The following is a 13,696-nucleotide window of genomic DNA, read 5'->3' on the forward strand; positions in this document are numbered from 1 at the left end:
ACAAATTCAATTTTTAAAACAGACCTATAATTATTTAGATCACCTATTTTTTCTTGAGTGAGCTTTTGTAATTTGTCTCTTAAAAAAATTGTGAATTTCACCTAAGTTGTCAAGTTTGTTTAGCATATGCCTGTCATTATATTCCTTTATTATACTTTCAAAGACTGTAGAATCTGTGGTAATATCCCTTCTCTCTGTCTTGATACTGGTAAATTTTATGCTTTCTCTTTCTTTACTCATCAGTCTGGCTAGAGCCATATCAATTTTAATGTTATTCTAAATTGAACCAGCCTTCAATTTAATTGATTTCCCTCTACTGATTCCTTCTTTTCTATTTCACTAATTTTTTCACTTTATTTTTTAATAATATTTTTCTCTAGCTTTTCTCCCTCTTTTCTAGTATCTAAATCTGGACAATTTAGGTCATTGATTTTAGACTATTCTTTTTAAAATATAAATCTTAATTCTATGAATTTCTGCTTAAGCATTGTTTTAGCTGTATTCCAAAATTTTGATAAATTGTGTTTTCATTTGCATTCAGCTCAACATATTCTTTAATTTCCCTTTTCTTTATTTTTAATTACTATTTTTATTTTAAAATGTGGGGTGCAATTCAGGATTGGGTACATAAGTGGTCATTGTGCAGATGAAGTTTGGGTACCCTTATTGATGTTATATGCCTCCCCCTTGGCAGTGTCTCACTAATGCCAATCCCTTTCTTATAGTATTATGACAAATGTTCAGGGTCTGTTTATGAGTGAGTACATGTAGTACTCATATATTATTACCGAATGTTATAGACTCTAAATCCATCTAAGATGCTGAAAAGTCTAATTTCTTTCCATCATGGTTGGAGAACATTTCACATTATTTCAACAATTTTAAATTTATTGAGATGTATTTTGTGGCCCAGAATATGGACTCTCTTGTTAAATGTTCCATGTGCTGTTGAAAACAGAATGTATATTCTGTTTTTAATAGGTGGAGTGTTTTATAAATGTAGTTTAGGTCAATTTGGTTAAAAGTGCTGTTTACATCTATATATTTACTAATTTCTTCTAATTCTTATATGAATTATATTGAAAGGCATGCTAAAATCTCCAATTCCAAGTGTAGATTTGCTTAGTTCTCCTTTCAGTTCTATCAATTTTTGCTTCATCTATTTTGATTTTTTTTTTTTTTTAATTTGGAGTCTCACTCTGTCGCCCAGACTGGAGTGCAGTGACCGCTCCTGGCCACCACAGCCTTGACCGGCTGGGCTCTGGTGATCCTTCCGCCTCAGCCTTCCGAGTAGCCAGAATTACAGGCATGCGCTACCACGCCCAGCTGATTTTTTGATTTATTATAGAGATGAGGTCTCGCTGCCCAGGCGGGTCTCGAACCCGTGGGCTCAGGCAACCCACTCACCTCAGCCTCCCAAAGGCGTAGCCCGGCTCTATTTTGAATTTCTACTAAGAGGTACATAAACTTTTGTGATTATGTTCCAGTGGCAAACATTTAGGATTTCTACATCTTTTTGATGAATTGACACTTTTACCATTATCAAATGACCCTTTTAATATGTACTAATGCTTCTTGTTCTGAAAGCTACTAAATCTGATATTAATATAACGACTCCAATTTTGTTTTGATTAGACATGGCATGGAACATGTTTCCATCCTTTGTCTTTACTTTATAAGTTTTTTATATGTAAAGTGCTGTGGTTTTTATGGTTCGTTTTTATAAATAACATATATAGTTGAACCTTGAGTTTGTATCTCATTTAAATGGAATGTTTAGACTGTATGTATCTATATGGTTTGGTTTAAATTTACCATCTTGCTATTTGTTTTCTGTTTGTCCCACATTTTCTTTGTTTTCCTTTTCCTTTCTTCCTTTCTTCTTTTGGATTATTTTTTATTATTGAATTTTACCTGTTGTATTGGCTTATTAAGTATTTTTTAGTGATTGATGTGGGGTTTATAGCAGTCTTCTTTAACTCATCACTTTCCACCTTCAAATAATATTATACCCCATCACATGTAGGATAACTTTATGAAAGTAAACTTCCACTTCCTCTTTATATTTTCTGCTATTTTTGTCATATATACTTACCTTTACATGTATTATAAGCTCTCAAATACATTATTTTTATTTTAACAGTAAATTATCTTTTAAAGAAATTTTAACAATAAGAAAAACAATGTTTTATATTTACCCACTTATTTATATTTTCATGTGCTATTGATTCCTTTGCTTCGATCCAAACTTCTATCTTGTATCATTTTCCCTCTGCCTGAAAAACATCTTTTAAGACTTCTCTTGGTTTTTAAAGTTTCAAAACAAACTTTATCTTGTCTTCATTATTCAAAAATTGTTTTTTTCTGTGTGTAGACTAGTAAGCTGATAGGTTTCTTTTTTAAGTCATTCAAAGGTGTGATTTCACTGTCTTCTGACTTTCATTGTGTTTGGGAAGTTTTCTGACAATTAATAATTTTTGCTCTGTAAGTAATGTTCTTTTTTCTCTGGTTTTTAAGATTCTTTACCATTGTTTGAACAATTTGATAATGATGTGTCTCTGTAGTTTTCTTCATGTTTCTTTTTCCTGAGGTTCGCTAACCTCCTTGGAAATGTGTTTATAGCTTTTTATCAAATTTGGAAATAATTTGGTCATTATTTCTTCAATAATTTTTGACTTCTGCCTATCTGACAGGACTTTAATTATACATAAGGGCACCTGATACTTTCCACAGATAACTTATGCTGTATACAATTTTTCTTATGTTTTATTTTGTATTATTTCTCTTGATATCTTCAAATTTACTATTTTTAAAAGCTCTGCAGTGCCTAAGCTGTTGTTAATCCCATCTAATGTATCTTTAGAAGTTGAATGTAGATCTTTTAAATATCTTCCATTTCTATCCTCATTGTGCTCATGTTTTCCTCTAACTTATTGAATATACATTATATATGTTATATGTTTCCAATAGATGCAACTTTGCCTATTTATTTTTTTAATCAGTGTTGATTCTCGGTTTAGTTCTACTAATTTATTTTTCTCTTCACTTCTCATCATATTTTCCTGTTTCACTGCATGACTACTAATTTTTTTATTAAATGCCACAAATTGTGATTTTATAGTATTGAGTTCTAGTTTACTGGTGTTACATAAAATATTTGGAGTTTTGTTCTGAGATGAAGTCACATGGAAACAGTTTAAAACATATAAGCTTTGCTTTTAAACTCTGTTAGAACAACCTGTAGTTTAGGCTAATTTTATTCCACCACTAAGTTAATACTCTTCTGTGGTATCTATCTGACTTTTTTCCACTCTGGCTACTGGAACACAAAATATTACTATCCCTGTAAGCTCCAAAGATTGCCAGCCTGCTCCTTTTCAGTGATTCTTTCCTCAGTCTTAGTAGCTTCTTTACTTATAAACACTGATTGATACTCACCCAAAGACCCTTGGGCAAGCCTCTACAGGTCTCTTGACCTCTCTTCATCTATGTAGCCCTCTTTTGTCTGGAAATCTGCCCCACAAATTCTGGCTGCCTTGGCCTATATTTACTGTAAACTCTGTCACATCTGGTGAGACTGCTGGGATGTTTGGCTTACCTTTTCCTATTCTCTCACCAAGAAAATCTCCCCAGGTAGTGAGCTAGGCACTTGTAGGTCTCCTAACATTTGGTTCCCTTCCCTTTGATCACAGTCCTGTGCTGCCAGTGGGCCATCACGGCCAGAAGTAGAAGTCCTTCTCCTTTATTCTATTGAAAATAATGTAGAAAAATCTTTGTCTATTGAACAGTTAAAAGTCATTCAGAGCCAAATTGGCTTAATAAGGGTAATCAAACTAGGAGTGACTAGAAATGAATGGTTTTCTCATTTATCCTGTAAACTAATTATTTTCTTCTGTATAGGTACAGGACACAATATCCCATCCTAGGCCTCCTGTATGATGACTATGAATATATACCACCAGGTAGTGACACACAGACTATTGTGATTGAGAAAACAGAAGACAAATGGACTTGTGTAAGTTCACTCGAATATTTATAGCCCTATTTTGACTATAGCTTAATTGTCTTTTAAAATTAAGGTAAAAGATCAAGCAAACAAAATTCTGAGTATTTTTTTTCTTTTAAGACTTTTTTTTGTTTCTTTTACTGATATATAATGAGAATTAAGCAACTTTGGAAAGATTCATATATGAAGTAGTATAATTGATTTTTTTTTTTTTTTGATTTGGAGTCTCACTCAGTCGCCCAGACTGGTGTGCAGTGGCCGCTCCTGGCCACCATAGCCTCGACTGGCTGGGCTCCGGCGATCCTTCCGCCTCAGCCTTCTGAGTAGCCAGAATTACAGGCATGCACTACCACGCCCAGCTGATTTTTTGATTTATTGTAGAGATGAGGTCTCGCTGTCCAGGCGGGTCTCGAACCCGCGGGCTCAGGCAATCCACTCACCTCAGCCTCCCAAAGGCGTAGGATTACAGGCTGAGCCACCAAACCCGGCTCTATTTTGAATTTCTACTAAGAGGTACATAAACATTTGTGATTATGTTCCAGTGGCAAACATTTAGGATTTCTACATCTTTTTGATGAATTGACACTTTTACCATTATCAAATGACCCTTTTAATCTGTACTAATGCTTCTTGTTCTGAAAGCTACTTCATCTGATATTAATATAACTACTCCAATTTTGTTTTGATTAGATAAATGAGATGCTTTTACCCCAAAGAGGAAGAAGGTCAACATTAGCAATATGCAAATTTTATTTCTTTCTTAGAATATCCCAGGAATTATTTTTAAAATTCCACTCAAATTTATCCTCTTTTTTCTAAGGCAGGTAGCAAATGTAATAGACATTTATAAAAGAAAGTTGAGGACTTGAAAAGGGGCATGTTTTAATAAAATTTGTCTTGCAGCCTTGAATACTTATTCTTTTTAGGATTTTAAAAGAAGAAAAGAGATGTCTCTGTCTTTTTCACTAAATTGTAAAATCCTTTAGCTTTAAATTCCACAGTTTGGTTGGTTATGGTGGCTCACTCCTGTAATCCCAGCACTTTGGGAGGCCAAACTGGAAGGAATGCTTGAGTCCAGGAGTTCAATATCAGCCTGGGCAACATGGCGAGACCTCGTCTCTACAAAAAATAAAATAATAAAAAATAAAACAAAATAAAAACAGCCAGGCATGGTGGCATGTGCCTGTATTCCCAGCTATTTGGGTAGCTGGGAAGAGAGGATTGCTTGAGTCCAGGAGTTTTAGGCTATGGTGAGTTATTATTGCGTCATTGCACTCCAGTCTGTGCAACAAAGTGCAACACTGACTCAAAAAAAAAAAAAAATCCCACAATTATAGTGAGGTTGCCAACAAGTCATGTACTCTAATAACTACTCTACCTTCTACAACATCTTTCAAGATGATCACATAACACGGACCTTAGCATCTTTCTAAGTGGTCCAGTCCATTGCAAAAGGGACGGATTATAAAAACTCTCTTCTTATAAAGGACTGAAAGCTACTTTCCTAAAACTCTGACTTATTAACCTATTAACCTTTAAAGTAGTAATCATCAAACAAGTGATATACAATTGGCCTTTAGTATGTGTAAGAAATTGGATCGAAGATCCCCTGCGGATACCAAAATCTGCAGATTTTATATAACATAGTATAGTAGTTATATATCACCTATCATATCCTCCTGTATACTTTTAAACCATCTCTAGATTACTGTTAAAACCTAATACAATGCAAATGCTATGTTAATAATTGTCATACTATGTTGATTAGAGAGTAATACAAGAAAAAATATTCTGTACATGTTTAGTAAATATACATTATTTTTTCTCAAATATTTTCAATCCATAGTTTGTTGAATCTATGGGTGTGAAATCCATGGGTAAAGAAGGTTGAGTGTATATTCCCTAGCACAGTACTTCTCTCTGCAGGTAACTTTCTGTGCTAGGGGACATTTAGCAATGTCTGGAGACATTTTTGGTTTTTACAACCAGGTGTGTGGGTATTATTGGTATCTAACAAGCAGAGGTCAAGGATGCTGCTAAGCATACTACAATCTACAGGGTAGTCCCCCACAACAAGTAATTATTCAACCCAAAATATTAATAGTGTTGAGGTTGAGAAACCCTGCTAATAGAACAGAATGCTCTTTGACAGTACACTACTGCAAGAAGTTCTAATAGTAAGCCACTGATAGGGATCACAGGATTGGGTGATATCCTTCAGGTGCAATGAACAGAAGAAGGGTTGAGAATCCCAGCTCTTAAACAATAGAAAATCTGACTAAAACATTGTGAAAAGAATCTGTGTTTTTGTTTTTTTTTTGTTGTTGTTGTTAAAATTCTTCACTTGTCAAACTGCTTAGGTAATAAAAGTAGGTAAAATTAATCTAGGCTTATTAAATTTGAGATGTGGTTATCTTTGGGGAGTGTATACTGACTGCAAGGGAGCATAAAGAGGGCTTCGGGGGAGTTACTAATACTGTTCTTTTTTTTGTCTGGGTGATGGTTGCATATACATGTTCAGTTTGGGAAAATTCATTTAGTAGAATGTATATAATATGTCCACTTTTCCTACATGTTTGGTATTTACTATACTTCAATAATATTCTTAAAATATTTAAGTATACCATGATGAGCAATAGATAACTATGGAAATATCAATCAAGTATTCTGCAGAACATTTTGAAGAAATATTTAAACTACACTTCAGATGTATACTTAATAAAATTCAGCATTTGTTAAATAACTTAAAAATGTTTTGGTCAAACAAGCTCAAATATTTGAGTAAACAAAAAATTCAGAAAATGTTTAGCTCGGAAGCTCTTTACAATCAAGCCATCAATCTTGTAAATATGGTTGTTTTCATCAGTGGAAGCAACCAATGTTTATTAATCCCCAAATCAAAATAATTGCATATTACAAATTTTGAAATATGTTGTTTTTCTTAGGTCATTAATTAGTTTAATATTACTTATTGCAAATTATCAACTCACCAAGGGTACTTGATGACCCAAGAACCCAATGAGCAGCAAGAGCAAGTCAGCAAAGCATTTAGATTTTGTCCACTTGGAGATAATTTGATGCTTAAAGTTAAGACTGAGAAGCAATTGCAACTACTAACCACATATGCCCCAGAGGTGGCAACAGTATAAGGACTTGCCAAATAATGAGTAGCCACTACTTCTCTCTCCATAAAAAATGTACAGCAAAAAACATCAGAATTGGCATTTGAATGAATTATAGAACTAGTAGCAAGTTCAAAATATATTTAATTTCACAGATAACAGATCTATATTTATTAACAAAGATGTTTGAATGTATTTAACCTCTAAATATGACACTAGGGAGAAAATCTACTCAATCCTCCCTCCCTCCTGCTTAAACTCATTTGAAACATATCTTGACTAAAGTCAGATAGGCAAATAATTGTCTCATTGAATGTACATATTAAAAAGTGCCACAAAAGTGCAATGTGTGTCCATTGCTTTTATATGTATCAATTTAAATAATTTTCCATAATTGTGAGCATACAATAGTAACAATGTCTTAAACTAATTATGAACCATTTGTAAGATAACCTTTTTTTTTTCTTTTCTAGCCATGAATGAATCCACTTTAAAGTATTACAACTTAAAGGTGTTTTTTTGTGTGTCTGCATTAGTACTTTGTTATTTTTCCATCACTAAGGGCCAATCAGTATTTTGAACCAGGCTACTACTCAACAAATCTAATGAAATGAATTAGTTATTCTGATGACAGTTTCCCCAGCCATTTATGAGACTTGAATCCTTTCTTTAACATTTATATCTTCAATATAAAAACACAAACTGAAAGAAGGACCTGCTTGCTTAACCTTCGATTGCAGACACTATAGAAGATAGCCCATTATTTTTTCAGATAGAGTGCTTCCTAGATACTGAACTAATTTGTTGGGGCAGAGATTTTACAAAGTATGCCATTAGAAGATTTTTTTCTGATAAGAGGCATGCAGTTCAGCTACAAGATGAAATAATGTTTTCTTTAACAAAAAATACTATTGAATTTTTAAAAATAGTTTAACTAATGTATACTATATACAGCTTATATTTGCTTTTCTCACATTAAGCTTTGTGACTAAAAAGTATATGTTATTACATGCTATTTATATCTGTCAGAGATATAACTAAGTCCAGGGTGATGGTTAATTTCAGTTAGCAGGGAAATGGGATAATAACTTCTTTTAAATAACTAAATCCACTATGCTATTCTGGTTCTAAGTACATATTAGTACCATGGCAAGTCTGTGCTTTCAAAGCATAGCCTCCCCAAATGAGCACTCCCCTCTCCGTTTCCTAAAAAACTTGTAGCACTATATGGTGGTAGTGGGTAGATGGAAGGTAGACTTTTTGATAGTGGTATGCAAACACAACATTGAAATATATATAACTAAAAAGGCTTGGAGAATAAAATAGCAACAGCAAATACTTGATAGCTTTATTCTACTTGGAAGCAATTTTTTGTAGTAGAGTATTTTATATATGTAGCAGTTGGTTGAGTAATTGGGCACTAACGACCTTACAAAGTGAACAGAAGTAGACACAAGTATTTTTAAAATATATTACAAGATAAGAATAAAGTTCCTTAATTTGAACTCATCTGGATAAAGTTAAGAATTATTCCTTCTCAAGGTATAGATTAAGGCAAACAAATATATTTGGGTTATATGTGAACGAAGTTTTACACTGAAATATCATTGCAAATATCTGTATAAAACTGTCATATCTTATAATTATATTCTAATATTTATTCATTATACTAAGATACTGTTAAGATAACAGATGAGTCAATACACTAAATCAAACCATAAATGAAAAAATGCTTACTATTATTTTTTAGAAATATTCAAATAGGTCTGGATATAAAGCTAAAAGCCTATTTTTTATTATCATAATACTTTAGCTAAAATGTTGCACTCTGTAACATAAATCCCAAATGTATCAAAATTTTGTGATAGAAAATGTCAATATTCTTCACAAGTTATATAGTCCTATATTTGTTTCCTTGATGTAGAAGCAACAGCAATTTCTCCTCTGCTAACTATTCATATATGTAACTGTAACAAAAGTGTACTATGTTATTCACACATTATAAATGAAATAATGGAAAGTTTTTATTAGCTCAATAGAAAGTGGCCATCATTACTATCGGAAAATGAGAATAGGTGTGATATTTTGTTAAAATACTCAAAAATAACAGTGTACAAAATTTTGTGGCAGTTAAGCACTTAATCCATGGATAGTGAATTGGAGTCATAACAAGGTCCTCATTATACTTAATTTTAAAAGTTGTAATACAACACAATCATGGATAATAGGGAAAAAATACGCAATTAAATGGACCGAGAAGAAAAAACTGATCATAAAATAAGAGTCTAATTTAGATATCTGAAGAAAAAATAAGGTTTATAATAAAAGGAAGGAATCATTCAAAAAAATCCAAGAGTTTTTTTTTTGCATAGAATGTTTCTTTGAAGAATAAGTAGTTTGGTGAAATATATTTCCTCATCTTATAATATTTAACTTTTAGTGTAATGTTATTTTATGAATTATATCATTTGAATCAGGGAAATTTGTATGCTTCCTCATGTAGATTTTAAAATATAATCTATATAATAACGAAAAATTGTATACAAAATTAATGATATTTGAATGATGATCACTTAAATGTTTCTTTTCCAATTTGTGAATACGATCAATAGTAATAGTGATGTCTTTTCTTCTCACAAATTTCACCCAACTTTCTATGAAAACTGAAAAGATGTCAGAAGAGAAATGCTTATTTATCTAATTTCTATTCCAGTATGTTTTCATTTTTTTTGTCAAATAAAATGGAGACCATGTAATGGCATGCAAAGTAATCTGTTTAACATGTATAAATAAAATATTTAAAGTATATGTATGGTTTTCGTAAAAATCCAAGTGGGAAATGTGCAGGTATAATTTTAGCTTAGCTATATATTTTTGTCAGGAAATTATTAACATGTGAATGTTTATGTTGGAACTAACAAGTACAACTTTCATTAAAAACGAAACAAAACAAAATAAACCTTCCTGATGTGGGCTACTTTTAAAATTGCTCAACCTAGAATTTATGCAGTTTTCTGATTTAAATTATAATTTCTTTTCTTATAAACCTACGTTTTCTAAGTTCCATTATTCACTTGTTTCAAATGTGAGTCCATAAAGCATTCTTCCCATTCTTGTTTTTTTTTTCTTTTTTTTTGAAAGCAGAATTTATTGAGAGGACACAAAAGCTCCCACAGTGGGAGGGAACCCAAAGGTGTTACACTCTTCCCATCCTTGTAATGGTGCTTTAGCTATATTACATTTTCTTAACATAGACAATACAACAAGAACAAAAAGCTTTTAAAAAATTCCACCTCACTACTCAGTTTAGATCACCTTAACAGTCATCCTCATACCATCTACAAAGATAACATATTTCTTTTGAAAATAATAATTCCTTTGGAAGTAAATAATATGCTGTGAAAAGACTTCCTGAGAAGGGATAGCTTTCCCACCACATACCAATACTAAACTTACTGGATTTTCATGGTACTTTTTTGTTCAATTAAAAAAATACAGAGTATTTCATGCTCATCCGAGGCTAAATGAAATAATAAATAAAAAACATGTAAATGAAGAATGTAATAAACAACTGTGTCTTCTAAAATAAAACCTTTAACAATATTTAGTCCAGAATAAGATGAACCTCTTTTTAGTCTACAAAGTAACACTGGAATTGTTATATTGCATAACTAGATGATAGCTAGGCAGTCTTGGTAATCATGGTCTCTTGTAGCCAATGAGATGTTACATTCTTGGTCTTTATGTTTGGTTTCACATTCTACTACATTAAAATAATTATTTGTTATTAGAGTATATTTTCTAGATATCCACCTTGTTAAGGGGCAGGCTTTGCAATATCATGCTTTGATTCTATAGTTGGTTTGATAGCCCAATCAGTGTTGAATACCCTTAATTTATATGTGCCAAGATTCAAAAAAGCAGACCAATTTCTTAAAATAGGATAACGTAGTTCCCTAAAGAGGTCTGATGAGCCAGCCATGGTATGAAGGATGGGTAGTGTTAGAATCTAGGACGGCAGGACTTTTGGAATCAGATGAGAGGTGACTGGGACTTACATTGTAAGTTAAATGGGATAACGTCAGTATAGTCAATTGGCCTAAATTTTAAAATGGAGCAGAGTTACTTGGGAAATACTCAAAGAGAAAGGCATGACAACTGGAACAAGCAAGATTTTTTGTTTGGAGTATCTAGTGTTATGCTCTTGAACCTACAAATTAATCAATTTCTTCTGCAGAGCCTTTAAATTGCTGATAACAATATTCAGTCTCATCTAGGACCCAAGGTTCTAAGAGATCTTTCTTAACTAGTTCCACATTTGCAAGCTAATTCCTTTGGATAGATAATGTGGAGTGAACAAAGTAGGGAAATTGGAAAGATATTCCAATTCAATGATAGTCTAGGTTTCTAATCAAGTCCTATATTTCCTCTAAATGAAGCCTTATTAGTTCAAAAAATCTTACTGGACAGAATTCCAAACACAGCCAGATTTTCCTTAGTTCCCACAAGGCAGAGTAGAAATAGCTGAACAAGAGAATTCTTTTGTTCTTCTGCCTTCATAGATGATGAGTAATTAGTTTCCCCCTGGATATAGACATATTAAGAATTGTACTGGCCGGGCTTGGTGGCACAGCCTGTAATCCCGCGCCTTTGGGAGGCTGAGGTGAGTGGATTGCCTGAGCCTGAGGGTTCGAGACCCGCCTGGGCAGCAAGACCTCATCTCTACAATAAATCAAAAAAAAATCAGCCGGGCGTGGTAGCGCACGCCTGTAATTCCGGCTACTCGGAAGGCTGAGGCGGAAGGATCGCCGGAGCCCAGCAGGTCGAGGCTGCGGTGGCCGGGAGCGGCCACTGCACTCCAGTCTAGGCAACCGAGTGAGACTCCAACTCAAAAAAAAAAAAAAAGAATTGTACTGTATCTCCTTTCAAAAACTCTTTTCAAAAATTCTTACAATGATGCCTTTCATTGTGTTTCAAATTAAGCCAGTTGTGGAAGGAGACATCAAAATAAGCCAATCAGGTGCAAGTAGATGAAGGTAGGAGTGAGAAAGAATATAAATGAAACAACATTGGCCATGAAGTGATAATTGTTGAAACTGGGTGATGGCTATACAGAGGTTCATTATATTCTACTTTTGTTTATAGTTTTCTGCAATTAAAGCTGTTATATACATTTATATTATAGATAGATAATTATACACAAATATACACACATAATCTTTAAGGGCAGTTCAAGGTTCAAACTGGTGGTTGTCCTGTATGGGACATGAGTAGTTGAATTTAAAGGCCCTGCCCAGATAACAATTCCCAAATACTTTCTTCCCCATCATGGCATAAGCCACTTAGAAGTGACAATTACACAAATAAATCTGTACATAATGGCCCTGAACTGTTCTGGAAAAATGATTTTTCAGTAATTCCCTGTCTTGGCATAGACGAGTCGTGTACCAGTAAAATCTGTATTTTTTTTTTTTATAGATAATCTTGTTTGTAACATGGGCTAAATTCACATCTGTTCTACCTGGGATACGGTTTTCTAGGCCCAATTGACAAATAGAATAAAATTCAGCTGCTTTTCTCCAGCTCCACTATAACCATGAACAATTGAAATAACCTCTTATGGCTCTTTCCCTCAGTTCCTCAAAATTTCTCACAGCCTCGAGAGATCTTCAAAATGTAAATCATATCACATTACTCCTCTCCTTAAATTGGTTTCCTATTGCAAACTTCTCTCAGGTTTCCTCTCTTATTAGTCCCCCCTGCTAACCATTGTCGACCAAAGCTTGTTCCATCTCAGGTTATTTGCATTTACAGGTTTCTCTGACTTACTCTTTTGTATGGCGACAACACAAGGGAAGCCTGCTAGAAATACATAATTGTATAATTAATATATTAGAAATTAGAAACGCATAAATGCATAATTGTAGGCCCCACCCTACATCTATTGAATCAGAATATTCATTTTAACAAGTTCCTTAGCTGATCTCTATAGACATTAAATTTGAGTAACACTGGTCTAACATGCGAGGTTAATAAATTTCTTCTTGTTTTGTTAATGATTACTAAATAATTAATAACCCAACTGAAAAAGAGTGTCAACTAATAGTGCTATACATCTAGGTACATAAAGTATATTAAATGCTGACTGGTTTAAATATAACAAGTTATTTTACGCTCATTTGCAAAAATATTTCCCAAATACTTAAATCAACATTTTTCCTTTTGAATATATATCGGGGATATAATTTGATGTATTATATCTTTCAAGATTGTGTCATTTAACCTGGTTAAGAACTTTTAGTTTTCTATGTAATACTAAATCTCAGGTCTTAAAATGAGGACCTTTATTTATAGTATCTCATTATTGCAAAATAACACATTCTTGAGGAATATGCATGCTATAGTTAACATAATTGTTTATAATCTTAGCTCATGTTGTTTTGAATGCACAAAATTCAACTAGACATTAAAGAAAGGACCAAATGGCCTAAGAAAAATTTGAAGTGAAAAGTCTTTTAATACAGAATGAACATTACAACACAACATTAAATAAACTCATAAAACCTTG

At 33.0% G+C, this 13,696-nt stretch overlaps 1 protein-coding gene across 1 annotated transcript in view; it reads left to right on the top strand.

Moving 5' to 3' along the window:
* The window catches only part of POF1B (premature ovarian failure, 1B), a 90,119-nt gene extending 82,085 nt beyond the window's left edge, over positions 1-8,034 (top strand). Inside the window, exons 15-16 of the mRNA XM_008073423.1 lie at positions 3,901-4,015; positions 7,602-8,034. Of these exons, the coding sequence (XP_008071614.1) occupies positions 3,901-4,015; positions 7,602-7,607 (121 nt within the window). The 3' untranslated portion in view covers positions 7,608-8,034. The remainder of the gene's footprint in view (positions 1-3,900; positions 4,016-7,601) is intronic.
* Positions 8,035-13,696: the final 5,662 nt, after the last annotated feature.

This window comes from Carlito syrichta, unplaced genomic scaffold, assembly GCF_000164805.1.
Source record: "Carlito syrichta isolate Samal-C Ts95f unplaced genomic scaffold, Tarsius_syrichta-2.0.1 Scaffold315839, whole genome shotgun sequence".
Classification (NCBI taxonomy): Eukaryota; Metazoa; Chordata; class Mammalia; order Primates; family Tarsiidae; genus Carlito; species Carlito syrichta.